The sequence below is a fragment of the Monodon monoceros genome, unplaced genomic scaffold (assembly GCF_005190385.1).
Source record: "Monodon monoceros isolate NGI ecotype Baffin Bay Population unplaced genomic scaffold, NGI_Narwhal_1 Super_Scaffold_12, whole genome shotgun sequence".
Taxonomy (NCBI): Eukaryota; Metazoa; Chordata; class Mammalia; order Artiodactyla; family Monodontidae; genus Monodon; species Monodon monoceros.
In genome coordinates, this window is record NW_021703768.1 from 13,452,336 (window position 1) to 13,475,948 (window position 23,613).

Genomic DNA, 23,613 nt, shown 5'->3' on the forward strand with positions numbered 1-23,613 from the left:
AATGGCAGGAAAAGAAGGGACGTGTGAATTTGAACAGCTGAGAGCAGGGCGTGCAGTTTGCTCATGTGGCCTGAGTGTATAGGGATCAGTGTAACTAAGCTTCTCTACTTCTGTGAATATACCTAAGTGTACCAACTTATTACACTATTTTAACTAAAACATCAAAAATAGTGCCTTTATGTAGAGCAATGAAGAGCTGACATCTAAAGTTTAACAGGGTCTGAAGGACTGCTGGGTGCTGAGCTCGACCAAGCCTCTGACTCTGCCAGGATGTTTCCCCCACCTCACCCCCCTGCTTTGTTCAGTCTGCAGCTCCAGGGTCCCCAGGTGCCAGGGGTACTTTGAGACCAATGGGCCCAAGGATGCTTTTGCTTCTTTTTACTTCTTGTCCTCCTTTAGCTACTAGAGAAAAACTTTGGAGGCCAAGGGAAGAAGCTTTCTTCCCGACTTTCTTCCTTCCTTTTACTCCTCCCATATGTAGTAGAAGAAGAGTCTGGTTATAACTACAAAGGTTGTTTCCACCCTGTGAGCTGGGAGAGTAAAATCCCAGTGGCTGTTTTCCACCCAGTATCGCCTCACCCTCCCCTCCCGTGTCCCAGAGCTGTTTCTGGCTGGAGGTATAGGCTGGGGGTAATTTGTTTAAAGCACTTTGCATAGAGTCTATAATTACCAGGCTAGCTGCATTAATGACATTTAGTAACCTTCAACTTCTATAAGCTGCCTTACCAAGACTCTTCTGAAATAGCTTATAGTCCTTATGAAAAGTAGAACATGAGAAAGAAAAATTAAGCAAGGTTTTTGAATAGATGTAAATGGAGTTCATGGCCTGGCTGCAGCAGGAGGACACAGACTTAACCTATTTACAGGTAGACAGCTTTGAGCTGCCCCAACAAGAAGCAGGAAGGGCCATTCAAATCCCTAGCTCCTCTGACCTCAGAATTATTTTCCCGTGAGACTCTGGGGCAATGGAGCGATGGACCTTTCCAGAATCACTGGTTCTCAAACTTGTTCATCCAGAGTCGCCAGCACTTGTTGCAAAATGCCATGAAATTTAGTATTAATAAAAATAAGCCTCATTACCTATAATTTTCCCATGGGAATTGAAGAAAAAGCCCTCTTTCCATTTTTAGTAAAAGAATAATATGTGCATTTCCAAGGGGCAAATTTGGGAGCCCTTATTCTAATTCTAATTCCTTAGTTCCCATGTTTAAAAGTCTCACAAGTGCTACGGATTGACCCACTGTGTTCTGTTTACCAAGGCTCCTGCAACTTGGGTATCTTGAGCCAGGCTCCAGGTACACATAGAATAGATATCAACTTTCTGGCCAGTGGATCTCTAGATTTCAAGTCTGTCAGTCCAACACAATTCCAAGTGTCTACTCATTTGGCTGATGGCATAAGGTTTGGGTGGTACATGTTCTGGAGCCATCTTTTCCCCACCATCTGCACCACACATTCCTGGGAAAGTGCCCGTGTGACCAGTGGGACCCACTCCAGCCATGCGCAAATCTCTCAAGGATGAGAGAATGCGTGGCTTACCAGTCTGGTCCAAAAAGAGAAAAAAATCAGAGAAAATGAATATGAAACACAAGAAAAAACATTATTTACAGCAAATGTAATAAAAAGGACCTAGTGAAAGTTCTCTCCTTTATTGGGGCAAACACAATAACAGCTGACCCTACAAAGGAGCTTTTGGTCCTCTCTGACCTGAGTCTACCTCTAATGTCTCACTGTGATTAGTAAATGGATGCCCAGATGTGACATCAGGTTAGCGAAGGAAAGAAGCTACAGTTGAAACTGGTTTTTCAAAGCTGGTGACGCTTAGCTTTGAAGTCCCTTCTAAGTGAGAAGATCCTCCAGCAGTTGGTAGATTATCGGTAGATACTGAAAGTTTGAAATGTGAAAGTTCATCCAGATTGGGAAAAAAAAAATCTAAGATAGAGATCATGCTGGGAATCAGGATTTCTCCAATGGCTGGAGGTGCCATGCAATACACAAACTTAAAAAAAAAATATCTTAAGAGTACCTTGCCCCAGCACTAGTTCATAACCCAGGAGATTATGCAGACTGACAAAATATATTGAACTCTTCTAAATATTAAAAATTTCTTTAGAGACCATAACGTTATCAAGCAGTAAATAAGAATATACAGATCTTCCTTGTTGTTAAAGCTGTATTAAACATACTTACACGAACACTAGACTCAATCTGCTTTATTCAATATAGCTGTCCCTGAGATGTCACAAAAAAATTTTCACTGGTGTCAAAGGCTCTCCAAGGGACCCAGCTACAGCCGCAAAGCTCAATGCCTAACGTCCTCCCTGCTGGTCCTCTTTCTACTTTGCCCTTCCCTGCTCTCCTTCCCTTTCTCTCTTCCTCTCTCCCCCTTTTCCTGTCCCTGTTGCCTAACGGGCTCTTCTATAGTCTCAGGCTGCACACCTCCTTTACCTGGTTACCTGCACCCTAGCACTGGGCATCCACCCTGTTACCTGTGATATTCAACACAGAACTCATTTTCTTGCTCTATTCTCCCCTGATTCATAAATGCGTGGTGGCTGTGTGCCTCCCACTTCTTTTCTTCCCCGAGGATGAATATCTTTTATATTTATCTCACCTCTGTATCCAACTTTTGATTAGTAGGACCTGAATGACATGCACGTACTATTTGTTCAATAAGTAATTTGTTGGACCACTGATAGGACAGATGGGGATTGGACTATTTTAAAGGTGAGTTAAACAAAGGGCAATTCTTTCACTCTTGTTTAGTCAAAGCCCCCCACGTTCAAAGCAGGAAGGTCAGCTCTATTAATATTAGTGGTGTGTCTGCTTAGAGTTAAACATTCATGTTAATAACATCATAAGGGGAAATGGATGAATTTTATCAGTGTTTGAGTATATCTAAAAAAAGAGAAATATTCATTAAATATACAGAAGGCATCTTGCTGGGAAAAGTAACTAATATTGTAAAGAATAAAATGAATAAACAGGTAAATTAGGAAACAAAGCAAAAAGAAACCAAGGAGCTGGCCATTAAACTGAAAAAGCATAGAACATGGTGATTTTGTTAAAACCGTGAGCCTGAGGTTAGACAGAGTTAACAGAAATATAATAGACAAGAAGAGTCACCATTTGTAATCTTAAGTGGCTACAGCAAAATATTCATTTAGAGCACTGGGTCAAATTCTCCACTCCATCTTGTATCAAAGATAAGGGAAAAATTACAAAGAGTTGTGCTGGAATACAACCAACACTTTCAGAGCCAGTTAAGAGATGACCCACCCCACGAGCCTTTCAGAACCAATCCCTAAGAGAAAGAACTTCTTCCTCCTCTATGCTCTTGGATGCCCTTATATAAATGCTATGGAAAAGTTAGAAGGTCTAGATAACAGAAATAAATCTATTAAGGAGATAGGGAAATAGCACCTAAAAAGGAAAGTTTCAGGAAATTAGACTAGTTTCGCCTAAACAAAATAATACAGAGAAATTTGGTTTTAAGCCTAGGTTACTCTGGTTCCTATCTCACTCTGTGGGCTAAGCTGGTGAACGTGTAACATGCGGCTTCTTGTACTTACTCTAAGCCCTACTGAGGAGCTGTTCATGTGGGGAATACATACCCATTTCAGTATCAGGCCAAGCAAATACAATTAGGAAGACTGCCTGAGAGCAGACAATGGCTTCTTAAGTCAAATTATTTGGAATAGTTGCTTTTTTTGTTTATCTATGTCACTGTTCGCTTGTCCCAAGCATAGAGAGCCGAGAGCTGACTGTTAAAGTAGAAATGTCAGTGGCTGTTTCTAGCATTACTAAGACGTGAAAATGGGTTTTAGTGTCTAGTGTAGGTGACACATTGTAAAGTAGAAACTGAACGGGGGGATGTTTATGGATGGTAGGAAAATAATGTTGGAAGAGGTGAGGATGACAAGAGGGCAACATCCCACCCGGAGCTTGTGGTCAAGGTTATGGGGAAAAATTGGCAAGATCTGAGTATAGAAAAGCTTACGGGATTAGTGAAAAAAAGGAGAAAGGAAGGTGAGCAAAGACGCCTGATGCAGCAGACAGTAGAAGGCAAGAGAAGAATCAAACCATTAGGCGGAAAATTGAAATGAGGCCAACCAACTAGAAGAGGGAAAATCATTAAAATCTGAGTTTTAAGTCTTTGAAAGAAATTGATATTGCTTTCTTAGTAACTGTAGAAAGCATTTGTTTGTTGGAAGGAAAAGAAGTGATAATTGTAAAAATATCAACAGTGGTAAAAGCAATTGTTAAATATATCTGGGATGTAGAACCATTTTGGTTCAAATGTAAGATTTTATGATTCCATTTTAAAATTGAAAAACTTGCATTTAACTTGGAAAATGACTTTGATTTTTATTTCAGTGACCAAATGTCCCTCCCAACAGTGTCAATAACACAGTACACTCAAGTTTTCCTTAATTACTGACATCTAGTAATTAGCTATTAGCCCCAAAGTCTCATTTGAGCATGACTAAAACAGGGAATGTCGGGTTTACTTGGAAGTAAGTAGCTAAAAAGAAACTAATTTATCTTCCTTTTTAGGCAAAAATTTATTTAGACCCACTCATTGCACATATGGAATTTTCTCAAGTACGTATACCACCTATGAAAATGGCCCAGATCAAATGTAGCTGCAGAAGTTTTCTTTAAAACTCAGCGGATAAGTTAGTATTCAGGGTTTAAGTTAAGGGAAAGAAAGGCATCTCCTCTCTGTCCCATGCCCTGAAGCTCTGAGCCCCAATGAAATGACCAATAGCAACACTTTGCCTGGATATTTGGCCCATGAGAAGCATCCTCTTGCCCACATTGTTCTTAGCACAAAATCCTATGTTGTATTAAAAAGGAAGACCACAGGGGCTTCCCTGGTGGCGCAGTGGTTGGGAGTCCACTTGCCAATGCAGGGGACACGGGTTTGTGCCCCGGTCCGGGAAGATCCCACATGCCGCGGAGCGGCTGGGCCCGTGAGCCATGGCCGTTGAGTCTGCGCGTGGCGGGAGAGGCCACAACAGTGAGAGGCCCGCGTACCGCAAAAAGAAAAAAAAAAAAAAAAAGGAAGACCACAGAGGCCTCAGTCTATTTACTTTTAGATTCACAATTATATGAGTAAACATGAGTTGACATCTGAGTACACTGTAAATGGTTTGGGTTAATCTCCTGGCTCTTCATTCACCACGGACATTCATGGTTCTCATACAACCAGTGCCAATTTGAAGACACACAATGGGTTTGTGAAGTGTTGTTCACAGGCTTTATGTAACTGGGTTCAGTAGGTGTGCCATTCAATTTTTATGCCAGGTAAGCTGAGCTGTTTTGAAGCCAAGGGGCTCTGAGATCATGCCCTTAGGGTTTTTTATCACCACCAAGAAGGCAGCAGAAGTAGAACTCCAGCTCTAAAGGAAGGTGCTTTCCTAGGTCTTGGTGAAACCGTAGGCCAGTCACTGTGTGTGATAAAATTTTCTTGTTTCATGGAAAGAATGTTATGCCCAGAGTATTGAGTCTCATCTGAAATAGAAACATGGGGCCCTAAAAGGAGATAATTTTAATACGTAAAACAATCTCATTTGTTTTCACTGCTGATAAGAATTAATCCTGAATAACACTCATTCTATTTTCATTCTTAAGATTGAGTCTGATAAGATAAACACCAAGGTCCTACTGTACAGCACAGGGAACTATATTCATTATCTTCTAATAAACTATAGTGGAAGAGAATCTGAAAAAGAACATATCTATATACTGCATATATATGATATACATATATGTATGTATATAGCTGAATCACTGTGCTGTACACCTGAAACTAACACATTATAAATCAACTATACTTCAATTAAAAAAGAAAAGAGTAAGTAATGTCTGTCTCTAACAAAAGCACCTGACATTTTTTTGACCTTACTGAAGGCTAATCCTAGATCTGCTCACCTGTTAATGAAACTCCTTCCTCACTGACCAGGGTTTGGGAACCAGAGACATACAGCTTGCCAGACAAAGGACATTTTCTTTTCTTGACCTAGAGCACAAACTCCATTCCTTCCATCCCTTAAAATTGTCTTGATATTTAATAATTATGGAAGAAATCATTTACTACAATAAATACACGAAAATGAATTAAGAGGAAGAAGGAATTAGCAAAGCTAGATTCTTAAGGGATGGCCAACAGCCTTACCTATGAGGGTGTGGAAGACAGCGGCTATGGCACCAGCCACCACCATGCACAGGACAGCTTTGGTCCTGTCCCGCTTGCTGTTCACAAACACCAGGCCCACATTCTTGAAGTCACTCATGGGCCCCGTGAAGAACTTCATTAAGGAGTAGGCCAGCCCGTAGCTGGCCAGCATCTCCACTGCATCTTCCTTGACAGCTGCAATGCCCCGGTTCAAGGCCTGTGGAGGGAAGAAACCCACAAACAGCGTTAGGAACGGTGTCTTGGGGCTTCCGTGGTGGCGCAGTAGTTAAGAATCCGTCTGCCAATGCAGGGGACACGGGTTCGAGCCCTGGTCCGGGACGATCCCACATGCCACAGAGCAGCTAAGCCCGTGTACCACAACTACTGAGCCTGCGCTCTAGAGCCCGCGAGCCACAACTACTGAGCCTGTGCTCTAGAGCCCGTGCTCCGCGACGAGAAGTCACCACGATGAGAAGCCACTGCAATGAGAAGCCCACGCACCACAACGAAGACCCAACACAGCCAAAAATAAATAAATAAATAAGAAACACCGTCTTATATCTCCTACAAGAAAACTCAGCAGGTCATGTTTCCATAGGCAGTCTAAGCAGCTTATAGGGCAAATCTCACTGTAATTTGATAAAGGTTATTAGTTTTCATTTTCATCCATATTAGCTTCATTTTGAAATATCTTCCTGTGGGGGAGATAGCTGTCCACTGGGGTGAAAGTAATAGAAAAAAACCCAACAAGCATTTTATGTTAATATCAGAAAATAATTCGGAGAAGTTCTGGTTAAAAGGTTAACATGTTAAATTTTATTTGTAGGCTGAACCTACATAAGAGCAACAGGCTTCTGGAAATGGGTCAGTCACTTTATATGGAGTAGGTGATGGTTTCTCTTTTCCTTTAAGGAAGGGGTGTGTGTGTGTGTGTGTGTGTGTGTGTGTGTGTGTGTGTGTGTGTGAAATACTAGGTATCTGTTATGTATGTACCCTTCACAGCATAAAGTAAGTTCTATGCTATGAAAACAGGTACTGAAGGAAATTATTATACAATCAATGGATGCTATTCACCTGATTCTTACTGTATCTTAACTTGAAATAGATTCATGATCTCTGTGCAGACAAACAGGAAAAGAAAATCTTTAAACCAAATACACCATTTTGAATAATAAGATGTGGTCATAGAATATGCTGTTTTAACCATCCTCCATGAGGGACCCTCTGAGGTACTGGTGGCCTTGTCAGGATGGCATTTCCAAACTAACTTTCCCACCTAGTAGACAATAAAGTAGCCTGGAGGTAGTGGGAATGGATGTCCAGGAAGAAGAACTTTATTTTTAAAATGTCCCCAGTACATCGCCTCTGTCTTTAGGCACAGGCAACTGACTGGGCAGGAGAGTCAGCTTTCTGTGTATAGTAACACACTTTTAATTCGTTAATTTATTTTTATTGAAGTATAGGTGATTTACAGTGTTGTATTAGTTTCTGGTGTACAGCAAAGTGATTCAGTTGTACATATGTGTGTATATATATATATTTTTTCAGATTCTTTTTCATTATAGGTTATTACAAGGTATTGAATATAGTTCCCTGTGCTATACAGTAGGACCTTGTTGGCTATCTATTTTATATATAGTGGTGTGTATCTGCTAATCCCAAATGCCTTAGTTATCTCTCTTCCCCCTGCCTTTCCCCTTTGGTAACCATGTTTGTTTTCTAAGTCTGTGAATCTGTTTCTGTTTTGTAAGTAAGTTAATTTGTGTTATTTTTTTAAATTCCACATAGAAGTGATATCGTACGGTATTTGTCTTTCTCTGTCTTACTTCACTTGGTATGATCATCTAGGTCCACCTATGTTGCTGCAAATGGCATTATTTCATTCTTTTTTGCGAAGCCAAGCTAGCTGACACAGGGGTATAAAAGGTCACCTCCCCTGCCTCACTGTGGGACTGATCACGCTGGTCCAATTCATGCTCCAGAGCTCCCCATGGGATCAGGTGGAAGCTAGTCTCCAGTGGAGACCACATCCTTGTTTAATTTTTCCCCACTGCCCACTGCTTCCTTCTCCCCTTCTCCGGAGAGAGCACACACTCAATAAATCACTTGCACAAGAATTTCCCAACGCAGGTTCTGCTTCCAGAATCCCCAGCTCAATACAACTTCTAATTACGTTTCTCTCAGACATAGAGAACAGTGCATGGTTTGTTCTTTTTCCTTCTCATCCTTCCCCAGTCTATGACTGAAAACTGTTTACTTTTTATTGCTAAAATACGTGTTCAAACTTAAATGATAAAATTGTATATTAGCACAAGTTTTAAAACTATACAGGAGGGCCCCTAAATAATGTAGGATTAGTCTTTTTATATGTCTTGTGGGTAAAATTTTATTCTTTGCTAAAAAGACATTAGCTCTGGCTGGCGCATCAACGGCAATGCTTTCTACTTCCACCAACTGTTCCTTGATGAAGTCCTAAACCCAGCGCTGAGGCACGAGAGCAGAAAGAAGGGCACAGGGAAGAACAGCTCTGTCAGCAAGACTCGCTGTGAAAACTCCACTGAGCTCAACAATTATGGTAATTTGAGGAAAGAGCACAGGGTTTAGAGCCAGGCAGACTTGACTAGATCCACTTCTACCACTTAACTACTGAGTGGCCTTGGCCATGGTACTTATTCTCGCTGAAATAATGGATCTTAGATTGTCTATAAGTAGTGTACAGGGCACCACCCATGACCGGCCTAGAAAAGGCACTTGAAAGCAAGGATTTATGTCTATATTGCTTACCACTGTACACCTACCACCTTGCTACCTTATAAACACAAATATTTGTTGGATGAATGAATGAATCAGGTATTTTCTGCCAGGAATTTCAATGTTGATACTAATTTGTATGCACTTTAAGGAAATCACATTTTGATTGTAAGATGAAGATGTTATTACTTGTAAGATTTACTATTGACTTAACATTTTTATTGGCCAAATTAAATGTACATTGTGATGGGAAAACATATCCTGATTTCAAGAAGCATTAAAATGCAAGAAAAAAGAGCTTTAGAACTGAGGAGATATGCTATATTAATATTATTAGCCTTTTTATTATTTCCATTTTCAGTACTGCCCCCAATTTGTTCACTTCCTAATTCTATGATTTTCTTTTGATACCAGAAATATTAAGTTATTATATAGTTGATCCTCCATTTCATGGAGTTTTTTCCATACTTTTGGACTCTGTCATTCTTACCCATCTTTAGCTAAGGTAATTTTGTCTAGCTTATAGTTTCATTTGCGCATTTAGCTTTTTACTCCTCCTGGAACTTATGCTGTGAGGTATGGCTTAAAATTCATTTTCTCATAATAGTTTACTCCTTCAACACCAGTTTGAATAAAACACCCATTGCCCACTTATTTGTGATGTTTTCTTATCAGCCATTAGTTCTTATACTTCCTTCCATCACCTATTGTTTGCTTTACCTGTCTGTCTCAATTTGCTTACCCTGTTTTTCTTCATAGCATGTTCATTACCTGACATTATACTGTCTATTTACTTGTTATTTGTCTCCCTGTCTATCTTCTCCATTTGACTGTAAGCTCCAGGGCACAAAGAGAACTTTGTCTGGTTCACACCACATCTCCAGACCTAAACATGATAGGGGATCACGTGATAGGTGAACGATAAGGATGAAAGAATGAAGTGAAATACACACGAACAGGATAAACATTTCCTGTGATGGGTACTGAAGAAATGAAATTAATGAGCTGGGGTTTCCTTGGAGGAGCTTATTCAGATGAACTAGACAAGGAAACCTCTTCAAAGAGGTGATATCTGAGCTGAGAGATGAAGAATGAACAGCTGTATAAAGAGCTGGAGGAAGGCACAGGCCTGCAGGAGGGCTTAGTGTTCTTAAGGAACAGAAAGGCAGCCAGTGAGAGTAGAGGGGAATAGGTGAACTTGGAAGAGAAGACAATGCTGAGGTCATTCCAGGTCACAGCGAAGAACACGGTGCTTTGTTCTAAGAGCAGTGGGAAGGCATCAAACGGTCCACGCAGAGGCGGGATAGAGGCTCCTGTTGGCTGCAGGGATGGGCGTGGCCTGGAGAGGGACAGGCAGAGCAGGAAGCCAGGAGTTCTGTGGTAATCCAGGTAAGAGAAGGCGATGGCTTGGACTAGGGGACGTAGGGAAGACGGAGAGAAGTAGATTGACTTGAGAGCTTTTTAGAGGTAAAATAAATGGACCTGGTGATGGACTATGTGGTGGGTGTGAGGAAAAGGGAGAAATCAAAGCTGGCTGTTGACTTTTTTGGCTTGAGTCATTGGTCAAATGGTGTTGCTACTTACTGAGATGAAGGGACTGGGGGAGGGAAGGTTTGGGAGGAAAAGGCAAGACCTCCACTGAGGAGTCCCCTACTGGGTGTGAGACACCCATAGCATTCCAAACACAGAAGTCAGGTAAGATAGTTGACTAAGTGAGCCTGGTGTCCAGGGGACATCTCGGCTATGGATATTTGAAGGTCGTCAGCATACAGACAGCATTTAAAGGCAGGAGACTAAACGAGATTATCTAGACAAGGTATAGATAGAAGGGAGTCTGAGATTCAGCCCTGTAGCACCCTAGAAATAAACTTAAACATTAAGTATGTGGCAAGCCTTCCATGTTACCTGGGGGTTATAAGGATGCTGTAGTTCAGCATCCATCAGTTAGCTACTACTGTTCTGGCCACGTCACTCACAAACCTTGCTGCATCTCTAGCCAACACCAGGAAGAACAGCCACTGTGGCTGGGAAAGAGGAAGAGCTATGGCCTTGAAATTCAGCTAAGAAAGTGTCTGAGAAGTCTTTGGAATGAATTAGGCCTGGAGTCACAATTCTGTCCCAAGATTGTTCTAAGTACAGAGGTTCACCGGCTGTTCAGAGGCAAGTGTCTATCAGAGGCAAGTGTCTAAACATTCATGGGCTTTCCAGAGTAAAGACACTTTAAATTAGGGCCACATCTACCGAGACTCCCACCACTGTAAATACGAAGCTGACCTTCAAGCCCAGCCTGGTTCTGGTTCCAGATGGCATGGCACGGGGGCCTCGTCACACTCCAAATCAGCATTCTCTGTGCTGTGGGTAGTCGTCCATATGTAATGCCTGACTTCCAAACTTATCTGGCTCCAGAAGGCTTTTCTTGGGTCCTACCTGCCTTAGTAAATCCCAGTATCTGCCAGGTTCACGGTGTTCTAATGCCTAATTTTTTCCCCCAGAAAGTCAGCAAAACTACAGGATATTAAAAAGTGAAACAAAACAAAACCCAAACACCAAAAAACCACAGCCTCCAGGGAAATGGCTAACAAATCCCATGTGATCTCCCTGGTATGAACTGTCTTAGATCTTTAAACCCTAAAAGGGATCCTGACATTTTAAACTTGGGCTCGAGAGACCAGAAACATCTCTAACTGCCAACTGAGCGTCTTTAAACCAAGAGTCACCACCTCACCTCCGTCCTGCCAATCATTTCACGCCAATGTTAACAGCGAGTGTTCCTTAACAGCTGGGCGCTGGGTGGAGTGTTGTACCTCCTCCCCTCCCCCGGCCCCAGGAGCTGGAGCGGGACCAGAAGGTGACACCCTGTCCCGGAGGGCAGGTGCTGCAGGCAGCACCGTTGATCTCCTGTCCGGGAGATCTGTGAGGCTCTCTCTGCACCTCCCCCTCTAGCTACTCTAAACGCCATTAAACTCGTCACCCTCTTGACCGCCCCATCTTCTCCCTCCTGCTGCCTGTCCTTCCTCACTCTACCCCACATTTCATAGTCATCACCTTAACCTCACCCTTGTCAGTACCCACAACTCACTGTCCGCAAATCTCTGACCTTGGATTCATCTCATTATTTACCTATTCCACTCTTATCTAGATTTGCAGACTTCTACTTGGGCTTTGGGAGCGGCTGGAATCAAATGTACAACGCAGGGTGCTGCCACTACACACTCATTGTCTCCATCCTCAACTGGGCTGTTCACTGCTCAGTTATCGGTCCATCTTTCCCACCACTGCTCTCTGTATTCCTGGGCTGCCTCGTTTCCTCTTTCTCAGCCTCTTTCTTTCTCACCTGTTACTTCATCTGCAATATGGAATCCATCAGGTAGAAACTAAATTTCTTGTTGCTTCTCTCCCTAAAACGACCCTCCACAAAACACATCTGCCCCAAACCCTTCTTCACCTCCTCTCTCTCGTTATGCTGGAAAGGCCAGTCTGAGCAGGGCGAGTCTAGGGCTATCCCCCTGGGTCTCTGCATTTCTGTTTCTCTGACCTTGGCAGGAGCCGCCATCTTCCTCTCCTGCTCGTCTGATCTTGGCTACTTGACGGGCTCTTTCCCATCCTCATTCTCACATGCTTAAGTCTCTTCCACGTGAAAAATAAACCTTCTCTGGCCTCCTCTCCTCCTCTTGTTCCCGCCCTCTTTCTCACCTCCCTTTCACAGATGACTTCTATGAAGTGGTACCTGTGCTCCTTATTCCCACTTTTGTTTTTCCCATCTACTCCTCCGCCTGTTAGAACAGCAGCTCCCGAGGTGCAGGAACCCTGTCTGTGGCCCCAGAACCACAGCTCTAGCAGGCTCTGGTCACATGACAGGGAGCCAGCACATAATGCTGTGTTGAACGCACCCACTGGGTTCTGGCTTCTCTGTCCGCGGCCCTCACACATGCTCTTCCTGTTAAAGCAAACGGGCACTTGCTGTCGTCGTCTTTCTGACCCCTGGGCGGATCTACCCTGTGGGCCGCTCCCTCTGTGAAACACTGTTTCCTCCTTGGCTTCAGTGATGCTGAAGTTTCTAGGTTCTCCTCCTAGCTCTTCTGCTCCAGCTCTTTCTCCTTGATGCCTCCTCTTCCTTTGTCTCAAATACCGGTGTCCCCAGGGTTCTACCTGGGGCCCTCGCCTCCGCTCCCTCTCCCCTCTGGCTCAGCAATCCCTCCCCCTCCCACAGCTTCAATTATTCCCTGTCTGCTCAGGAGTCCCTGATCCATCTCTCCAGATTTCTCAGGCTTCTCTTAAGCTCCAGACCCACCCATCTCCATCTGAGTGCCCCTGTGGCACCTCACACTCCACATTTCCAAAACTGGGTTCACCATCTACTAGACTACCTGGGTTCCCACAGACCCAGCCTTCCTCTTGGGTTCCCTTTGAATGAATGCATCCCACCCAGAAGCCTGAGGATCTCCCTGGATCCCTCTCAGTCCTCATATGCACAGATTTCCTGGTCCCAAATATACTCTTTCCCTAGTCATTGTTTTTTTTGTTTGTTTGTTTTTTTAATAAATTTTATTTATTTATTTTTGGCTGTGTTGGGTCTTTGTTGCTGTGTGCGGGCTTTCTCTGGTTGCGGTGAGTGGGGGCTACTCTTCGTTGAGGTGCAGAGGCTTCTCGTGGTGGCTTCTCTTGCTGTGGAGCACGGGCTCTAGAGCGCAGGCTCAGTAGTTGTGGCGCGCGGGCTTAGTTGCTCCGCGGCATGTGGGATCTTCCCGGACCAGGGCTTGAACCCGTGTCCCCTGCATTGGAAGGCGGATTCTTAACCAATGCGCCACCAGGGAAGTCCGCCTAGTCACTCTTAATCTGTCCAGTTCTCTCCAGCCCCACCACCATGCCTTGGGTCAGGTCACTCGTGGTCTTCTTGTCTCCAAGCCCTCCTTCCCTCCACACTACGGTCAGATCACAAAAATCCAAATTCCTACAAGGGTATCCGAGGTGCGTCAGGGCTGCATCCTGTTCACAGACCGTGGGCCCCACAGATGTTGCTCTAAGTGTCTGTGACGGTGTCCGGCACACGGGTAGACGGCATCCAGTAAGTATTTGTTCAATGAGTGACCACTCACAGAGGCCACTCACGATCTGACCTTGCTTGTCTGCCTGGTCTCTACACTTGCCCTTGCACTATGTTTTATGAGGCTTAAACGGTTTGTAGCTTTCTGGATGCGCCGTGCTCCCTTTCGGCTAAAGGTTTCTGCTCAAGCTCTTTTCCCTACATAGGCTCGCCTCTGCGCCTGTCCCCACTCCACTCACCTGGCAAACTCGTCGTCAGCTCAGTTCCCAGGAGTCACAGTTCTGCGAAGCCGCCCCTAGGCCTGGTCTCCTCCGTGCCCCCCGGCACCCTATACCCCGGGTCCCAGTGCTGCACTCATTGGGCTGTACTGTGGTTGCCCGGTTACCAGACTGCCCTCCTTGCCAGATTACTTCGAGGCAGGGTTTGGGCTTACTTGTCGCCAGCTTTCCTGCATCTGCTCAGCACAATGCCTGACACATAGTTAAATATGTTCAATATTCACAATATTCATGTTCACAATATTCAATATTGAATTCACATATTCAATATGTGAATGAAGAGATGTGTTAACGAACATCCAGCTGATTTGTCTGGTCCTTCATAAAAATCTTCCAACTGCAGGTTTGGTTTTTCTGGGTAAATAAACCCATTTGTGACAGCATATATATATTTAAAATATGCAAAGAGATGGCAGTGGCACTATACACCTTCCTGTACCCCTGATATTTTCTCATGAGATAGAGATAGAGATTTCTCATGCTATTTCTACTATGTCACATGGGCACCCAGTAAGTACTGGATAAAGGTGACTCCTTAACTGCAGACACACAGACACAGATAGGATGCAACAGGGGGGACACATGATTAGCCTCTTAAGTACAAAGCTTAAACAAGGATATTTTTCTGACTTTTTTTTTTCATGTCCTTTGGATGTCAACTGGCATATAGGACAAGCCGTTCCCCTATGAAGTCAAATCCTATAACAGAAGTCAGCTGCCGTGAAAAGAAAATCAGAAGTTTAGATTCAAAGGAGAACCTTCTCGGAGAAGCTGAGAGAACCCTGCTGAGAGCTAAGTGTGCCGACAGGTAACCAGGGTGATAATCTCCAAATCTGAGAAGATGGGTGCCTGTAAGGGCAACAAGGCTTGGAGAGAGATGGCCACACAGTTCAGGAAGTGCCAAGGGCAGGTGGACTTGGATCTTGTAACTGACATTCATGGCCATACGGTAAAAAAATGATCACGTTGCTCATACAGAAATGGCTCTTCAAATTCTTCCACGAACAGGTGCTGAGTGGACAGAAATGAACATATCTACGAAACAGAAACAGACTCATAGACAGTAGAGAACAGACTTGTGGTTGCCAAGGGGGAGGGAGCATGGGGGAGGGATGGGCTCTGAGTTTGGGATTAATAGATGCAAACTATTATATACAGAATGGATAAGCAACAAGGTCCTACTGTGTAGCACAGGGAACTATATTCAATATCCTGAGATAAACCATAATGGAAAAGAAAATAAAAAAAGAATGTATATATGTGTATAACTGGTTCACTTTGCTGTACAGCAGAAATTAACACAGCATTGTAAATCAACTATACTTCAATTAAAAAAACCCATATTGCTGTCAGAAAAAGGTGTTGAGTTGGAAACTGGTATTGTTCCCTACAATAGCAGTGAGATTATTATATGAAAGGCTGAAAGTCCCCTTATTTTACTTTTAGTAAGATGAATACTTCCTTTACTTGCCTCATCCTGGATTAGGAAAACCAATGCGACACAGGGCTGGGTAATCTTCTGTCTTTGATAAAAGACCACTCCTCTGTCTACAGCTTCAACGCTCCCGTTACACCTTCTATGACATGAAGCACACTCAACCATTACTGTGGCAAAAGAATACAGTTTAAAAATCTTTCTCAAACCCAAGGTCCTCAGAAAATTTGCATTTGTGAAAGTGTGGAAAATTCAGAAGTACGCGTGGAGGCAAAGCTACCTGTGGGAACAGCGTCTTCCAATGACATAGCTAATCCGCAACCTTCGGATTTCAATCCCCCCAGAGAGACTGGGTTCCTATAACTTCCCACTGTTGCTGTTCTGTTCGTCTGTATTTTAAAAAGTGGTTTGGGTTAAATTAGATCATTTGTCTTGCCGGTAGTTTTCCAGCCATGTTTTATTTTCTCAAGGATCTATATACCCCTCTAAAGGAGACACCTCGCTCTGTCTAGCTGGAGCTCTGGCCAAGAACTTGACACCCACACATGAGGTTGTGGTTTACAGGGAGTGGCAGTAAAATGAAGCCTGGTCTCTTTGGTCGTCAGAGTCATTGCTCTGGGCAGTGCTATCCGTATTTAGTGCTTCCTGGAAACTCAGAGACAACACAAGGCAAGTCCAAAATATACCACTGCTTTTCTCTGTCACTTCTCACACCTGGACAGGAGTTTCTACAAAGAACAAACTACCGAACAGGTTCCACATTTGGCTAACTCAGTTTTCTCCTGTTGGTTTCTTCAATACTTCAGGGAAAACAAAAAGCATTTCACGCTTGATGTTTTAATCTAGAAATGTGTTAGTTCGTTCAAGGATATATTTTAGTGTCATAGGTCCCTCCTCAGATCCTCTTGACCTTTCATTTAAACATGAAGCTTATATACCTAAATTTAACTTTAATTCAAGACGGTAGGAGGCTTGACAAGGAAGAAATATTACTATGAAAATTCTAGTGTACTTTAAAAAAAACCAAAGCTTCCCACGTCATTTAAGATTCCTTACTTATTTCTCACCTTGATCTCATATCTTTACTGTTGTGAAAATTTCCATTTCCTACTAATTTTTTAATACTTATAAGGTTATATGGTCCCCAAATGATGCTATCTCTTGGTTAATATCTTAAGACTATGTCTATTCCACTGTAGAATCGAGTTTAAAATGCTTCTTTATTAACAGAACAAAACTAAACTAAACAGCTCACACAACAACTCCATAAACAATAGTCTGGAGTAGATTGACTCTGGGATCGGGGGAGTCTTTTTTACTAACTTTCTATGCTTTCTCTCTGCCTACGTACTTACGCGCCCTGCTTACGTACATACTCTCTCCGTGATTAGGAGTAGATTCTTTTTCTTGATTTCTCTAGCACCTTAAATTTGGCTGTAGATCTCTGAGCAAGCAGCTCCAAGGCTCTGTTCCTTTTTCTGACTCAACTGCAACATTCTGAAATGTCATCTATGAACTTCTACTGACATTTACAAATGCATTTATTCTAAGAGAAGAAGAAGCGGCATATGCCTATTTGCATTTGGAGCTTATGAAACCCAATGGCCACCATAATAATGATGATGAAACTATCTCGGCTAACATTTCCTGAGCGCTAGCTCTCTGACGGACACTGTTCTGAGATCTTTACGTCTCCCGACCACTCTGTGAGGGATGTACGATTATTTCCCAGCTTACTGGTGAGAACACTGGTACACGGAGAGGCTAAGCCACTTGTCCAGGGTGACAAAGAGCTGGGAGAAGAATCCAGAACTTCTTGACCTCTGGGCTTGAGGTCCTAACCATCACTCTATTATCCTGAACCAAGCCCTCTTTCCACTTTGAATTAGATATCGCAGTTGGGGCCAAATGCTTACTCTAAACAGAGAGGATTAGCTGAGCAGAACAAAGAGAACTTTTGGATAAAGATGGATTTTTATGGAAAATTCCAAAGACCCTGAAGCAAAGATTATTTTTTAAACTATAATGTGTAGCAAGCACTACAAGTGTAAATGTGGAGGATGAACAGAGTGAGGCTGAAGTCATCATATATCTGAGCCATGCCAGGAAAATGAGGATAAGAGAAATCAGCTCCCTAATGCTCTGACATCAGCACCACACAGCATGGCGAAGGGTACAGACGGAACCTGGGGACACAGCACCGCGTGGGCTGTCTTCCCAAGCTCATGCACCAGTCCGCCATCACTAGGGTGGTAGAAATGCTAAGAGGCTCTCCACGGCGGCCTTCTGGAGACGTGGACGAGAGTGTTTATGAGCTTCTTTTCTACATGGGATAATGCACCATCCTAGTATCTTTAACTTGTGCAAAATTTTTACTTGCTTCTCAACTGTGGGACTCAGTTATTTCTGCTTGGGGTTCAGCTATGACTCACTGCCGGTATTTATATAACCGGGCACATGTCAAGTTTTGTGAATGATTTCTAAGGGCCTGGGGCGTTTGATCTGATTGTTTCTAGGAGGCTAGTGAGAGTCAAAATTAGTCATTAAACAGGTTAGTCCATCCAGCCCATGGATGTTACAAACCAGTGTTGCACACACACGTGCACATGTGCACAGACACGTACACATGCTGAGAGAGGAACCCCGACAAAATTCAGATGGACCATATTTAATGTGACAAAGCTGTCTTCAGTGGTTGCTTTGCTGGGTGCAAGTAGGTTTGTCATGGCCTCCCCGTGACGCCATTGCTATTACTGGCCTAAATTACTGATCCGACTTATGAGATTCTAGGTAAAGTAAAATCATCTCACTGAATAGACTGTTTAGAACACAAAACAAGAAAGGACAAAGAATGTCACTGTAGCACAAGCAAATCGGGAAAGTCCAATGGTGTCAATAGTGGTAGCAAGGATTTAAGAATTATACATCCTGAACTTATTTTGTCTTTACAACTATAACCATGCTTTGTGCCAAATATTTTTCACCAAGAAAAGTGACACGATCAAGGAATAAGCTACAGAACAGTGCGGGTAAAACTGAAGTGCTCTGAAAATTTCTAGACTAAAGAGAGAATGAATACATTTTTGTCACTTACTATTTCATGTACATAACAATGAGCTAGTAAACACACATGCTGAACTTCATTCTGTAAATCCAGATTTACTGTAATTCAGATTTTGGATCTCTGAAAATCAGAGTAGCCTGAAGTGCTGTCTTGCTCTAGCCCTTTGGCCTACGTGAACGAGGGGACGAAGGTGACCCAGTGAAAGGAGACATCTGCGCCCCTGTCCACTTGGCCCCTGGAGCCCCAAAGGATGCTGCAGTCATAGAAGCATATTTGTTGAGGGTGTAAATAATTCATTCAAGAAATCTGATTTATGGATCACATGAAGGACACCAACCTCTTACATATGCAGTATGGCCGGGTTTTGAATGTACCTTCACACGTTATCTTATTGGCTGTATCTAACAATGCTTCAACAACAGGGTAGGTATTGAAAATTCCTGTTTTTTTAAAAATTTTCTTTACATCTTTATTGGAGTATAATTGCTTTACAATGGTGTGTTAGCTTCTGCTTTATAACTAAGCGAATCAGCCATACATATACATATATCCCCATATCCCCTCCCTCTTGCATCTCCATCCCACCCTCCCTATCCCACCCCTCTAGGTGGTCACAAAGCACCGAGCTGATCTCCCTGTGCTATGCGGCTGCTTCCCACTAGCTATCTATTTTACATTTGGTAGTGTATATATGTCCATGCCACTCTCTCACTTCGTCCCAGCTTCCCCTTCCCCCTCCCCATGTCCTCAAGTCCATTCTCTTGTAGGGCTGCGTCTTTATTCCCATCCTGCCCCTAGGTTCTTCATGACCTTTTTTTTTTTTTTTTTTAGATTCCATATATATGTGTTAGCATACGGTATTTGTTTTTCTCTTTCTGACTGACTTCACTCTGTATGACAGACTCTAGGTCCATCCACCTCACTACTAATAACTCAATTTTGTTTCTTTTTATGGCTAATATTCCATTGTATATATGTGCCACATCTTCTTTATCCAAAAATTCCCATTTTGCAAAAAAGGAAACAAGGTTCAAAGAGACTCCCTGACTTGCCCAAGGCTTTTGGTTAATATATGGTGTAGCCCAAACCGGAAGGCTGGGAGACCGTTAGCCCGATGCTCTTCCCTCCTTCAACACTAGACTGAAGACGGTGGGTGAAGGGGTGGAGTTGGGATGAACATCCCCCCACTGTCAACAAGGCAGGGGGAGGGGTGTGCATGTCCTCACACAGAAATGTCCTTACCCATCCAGACGGTTATTATTAGAGATAATTATTACTAAAGGAAATTGTTACTTTTACCTGATGGCAATGTCATTTGGGAAATTGGAGAGCCCTTATAAGGAAGGTAGGAGAGGCTGAGTTAAAACTTCCTTGAGGTCTTTCCCTTTGAAAGGAGTCAAGGGCAGGCTCCTGGCTTTGAGTGATGCTGCCGTTGGTGGCAGAGCGTGGTCTGGTCAGCCTCGACCCTGCAGTCTGGGCAAAGAGGTCCTACAGGATGAGCAGTGGGGAATGCTCCTTGGACCCAAGCTTCCCGTGACCACCCGAGAAGGGCGTCTGTTAAAGTAGTACAGCTCCAGTCAAGGCCCCAGTGATTCCAGACGGTAAGGTGGTGTCCCGGCTGACAGTGGGACAGGAGCTCGGGCACAACCTGGGTGCAGACAGGCCTACTGGTCACAGTCAGTGCTCCTTCTGTGACTCCAGGATGTAGTCGACAGCTAATGTATATCTCCTGGTACAAAATAAGAGCGCACAGTGAAGCTTCCCCCAAGTACCCACTGCCCACATGGGCTTACTTAAGCCTTTTCAAGTCCTGGGACATTCCCACGGACGCGGGACCCCACAGGAAAAACGACTGATACGTGGTACCAGCCCTAAGTCTCACCAGTTGACACTGACATTATTTTAAAGCATCATTTAAGAAAATATTAATATAAATGGATAGGAGGAGCACGCTCTAGTAAAACTCCTTATCATATGTTTGTTATTTAAGAGTAATGTGTTGAGGAAACAAAGAAAAGCCAATTTTTCTTTGTTTCTGATGGCACAGTCTGTCTTATGAGACTAATAAACTGCCTCACTCCCATTATAAAAGAGCGATAGCTACACAATCCTTGGGAATAAATTCAACAAGGAGTACGGTTCTTAAATAAAGAAAACCATAGAATTTTCTTGAAGTTCATAAGACGGAAAGAAAAAGACAAGCTATGTTCCTTGATGAGAAGACAGTGTTACGAATGTAACAGAAATCTTTCTGAATTCACCTGTAAGTTTAATGGAGCTTCAGTAAAAATTCCAGCAACTTGGGTGTTCAGTTGCACCTGGGTAAAATGATTTTCAACCTTGTATGGGAGGATAACCAAGAAACTATGATAAAGAAGTCTAGTGAAGGGGAGCTTCGTTTACCAGGTATTAAAGTCCCCAAGAACAGGCGACTCACAGAAGGAAAAGTACCAATGAAACGTATACACCTGAAACGATGCTCTACTCTGAGAGTAAAGCAGTTAGGGAAGTAAAAATGGAAACAAGACTGCCATCAGATTAAACACGAAAACGACGGATAAAATCCAGGGCTGGGGAAGATACGGCAGAAAAGGAAGTTTCATACAGTACTGGCTGGAGTGAACAGTTATAGTCTTGCGGCAAAGGAATATGTCAAAAAGTATTAAAATTTAAAGTGTACCAACTCCTTGATCCAGCAATGCCCCTTTAGAATCTATCCAAACAAAATAAAGCCCTAATACGTGATGCCACCCATACAAAGGCATTCATTAAAGCATTCTTTGTAATAGCAGACAGTTGACAACAATCTGTCTGCCAATATGGGAAAGGCTAAGTAATTACGGTCATTATTTGGTGCATGCACGGTTCATGCACATAGGGGCATGCTGACCAGCAATCACAGCGCATGAGGTGCAACTAAACGTATCCAACTAGAAAGAAGCCCGTGACACAGTGCTAAGTAGAAGAAGGTTGTACTGTAAGCAATATAGTATATTCTCACTCCATTAAAAAAATTAAAAAGACACTCAAAATGTGTAAGTATATGGGTGTGAGCAGAGAGAAGGTTGGAGAGTGACATATACCACACTCTTAATACTGGTTATTTTAGGAGAGGTGGGATGAAGGGGGGCAGGAAGAGGAAAATTCGCAACTTTACACTCATACCTGTATGATATTTACTTATGACAAAGAACACGTTACTTTCATAGTTTAAAACAACAACAAAGAATACACACAAAATAGATGAAATGTCTAATTCTTAGGGGCAAAGCCAGAGGGCCACCCCACAAAGCAAAGGGTGATAGGTTATTGGCGTGCTTTTTGTGATCACCTGGCATGATGCCTCTTAAAAGGAATCCTCCATTCATCTCGCTTGAAAAACGTCCTGATTTCCGACAGTTTAAACACAAGGCTGAATTCTAGAAGCTGTGTGCTGTCCAAAAGAAAGGTGCAAGTCTCCAAAACCTAGACCTCTGAGCATGAGAAAAGAGGAGCCTTCTCTTGTTTAACTCACCCTCCTGCTGCCACTTGTTTAAGCCCTTTGTTACCTACCTCTGCCTTTGGTGACTTTAACACCTAAGTCATGATATACTTACGAATAAGTAACACAACAATTATAACACAGTCTGACTATAGCAGAAGGGCATTTAATCCAGTCTGCAGGGGCAGAGAAGGCTTCTTGGAGTTCTGTGAACTTAACGGGGCTATCAGTGCTCGCCTTGGGAAGACTCCAACCTCTGAATTTCTTTGCTGTGCTAGCTCTTAATCCTAGCTGAAATGCCAGCATCTGCCCATCCTCTGAGCTTGAAGTTAAGCCTTTCTTTCCCCAGGAACCCCTCTCTAACCAGTTTCAGCCACATGATCGCTCCTGTCATGGGAATTATTGTCATCATTTCTTTATTCATGGAACAATTTCATTCATTCACATATACTTAATGAGTATAGAATATCTGCCTGGAACTGTGCCCTTTATTGACCAATAAACATGACACGATGGTCAGACTGTTAACCTTTTATGGGCGCCATGTCACGCGCACTGATCAACAGAGAGCACAGGACCAGGCAAACATGCTGTACTCATTAAGTGATTTTGAATATTTCTTTATATTCACCACAAACCTTAGAATTAAGGGCTTGTATGAATCGTTAATTAGTGAAAGACTGTCCTGAGGATCAGGGCAGTTTTGTATGACAAGGAGGAGGACAGACTCAAAGAGCTGAAGATGGAAAAAGCAGTGGGGAGGGGGCAACACAAAGGCTGAGAGAGTACACATAGAAGGGTTACTGCTACAACCAGTGCTAAGACACGAACATAGCGGTCCAGCTGTAAAAGCAGTATAGATAGTATGATAATTCTAACTGCTCAGAATGAGTGGAAAAGGGAACTTTAGAACGCAGGTGTATGGAATGAGCCCTACATAGCTGTGCAAAAGGAAATGTATAAGAAAAGGTCTACTCTTTGGGTACAACTACATCTAAACTCATTTGGCATTACACATAACAGCATTTACAGAAGAATTTAAGAATCATTCCAACCTCAGTGTTAGGATTGTTTTACCCAGTCTCACTCATGAGCTTCCTTGTGGCTTAAATGCATGTTGTTGAAACCAACTTTAACATCCCCACTATACATTTAGGTCCACTTCAATTACTCTAAACTCGTGTGTCCCAGAGTATTGGTGGCAAAAACGCTAAGCTCCTTTGCTAGATATTCTTTGAAGTCCTCAGGATTTTGGCTTGATAACCTCTCCTTAACACTTAGGAATAAAGCAAAGTAAACTTTTCTTCCTACTGCACTGACAGTAAAAGGGAATTTCCCAAGGCTGTCTGTTAAGTTTCTAAATGGTAAAGTGTAAATTT

General features: G+C 43.0%; 1 protein-coding gene across 1 annotated transcript in view; it reads right to left on the reverse strand.

The window, feature by feature from the left end:
- Window positions 1-23,613, reverse strand: part of ANKH (ANKH inorganic pyrophosphate transport regulator) — a 137,275-nt gene that overhangs the window by 52,860 nt on the left and 60,802 nt on the right. Inside the window, exon 2 of the mRNA XM_029217531.1 lies at window positions 6,182-6,398. Within this exon, the coding sequence (XP_029073364.1) occupies window positions 6,182-6,398 (217 nt within the window). The remainder of the gene's footprint in view (window positions 1-6,181; window positions 6,399-23,613) is intronic.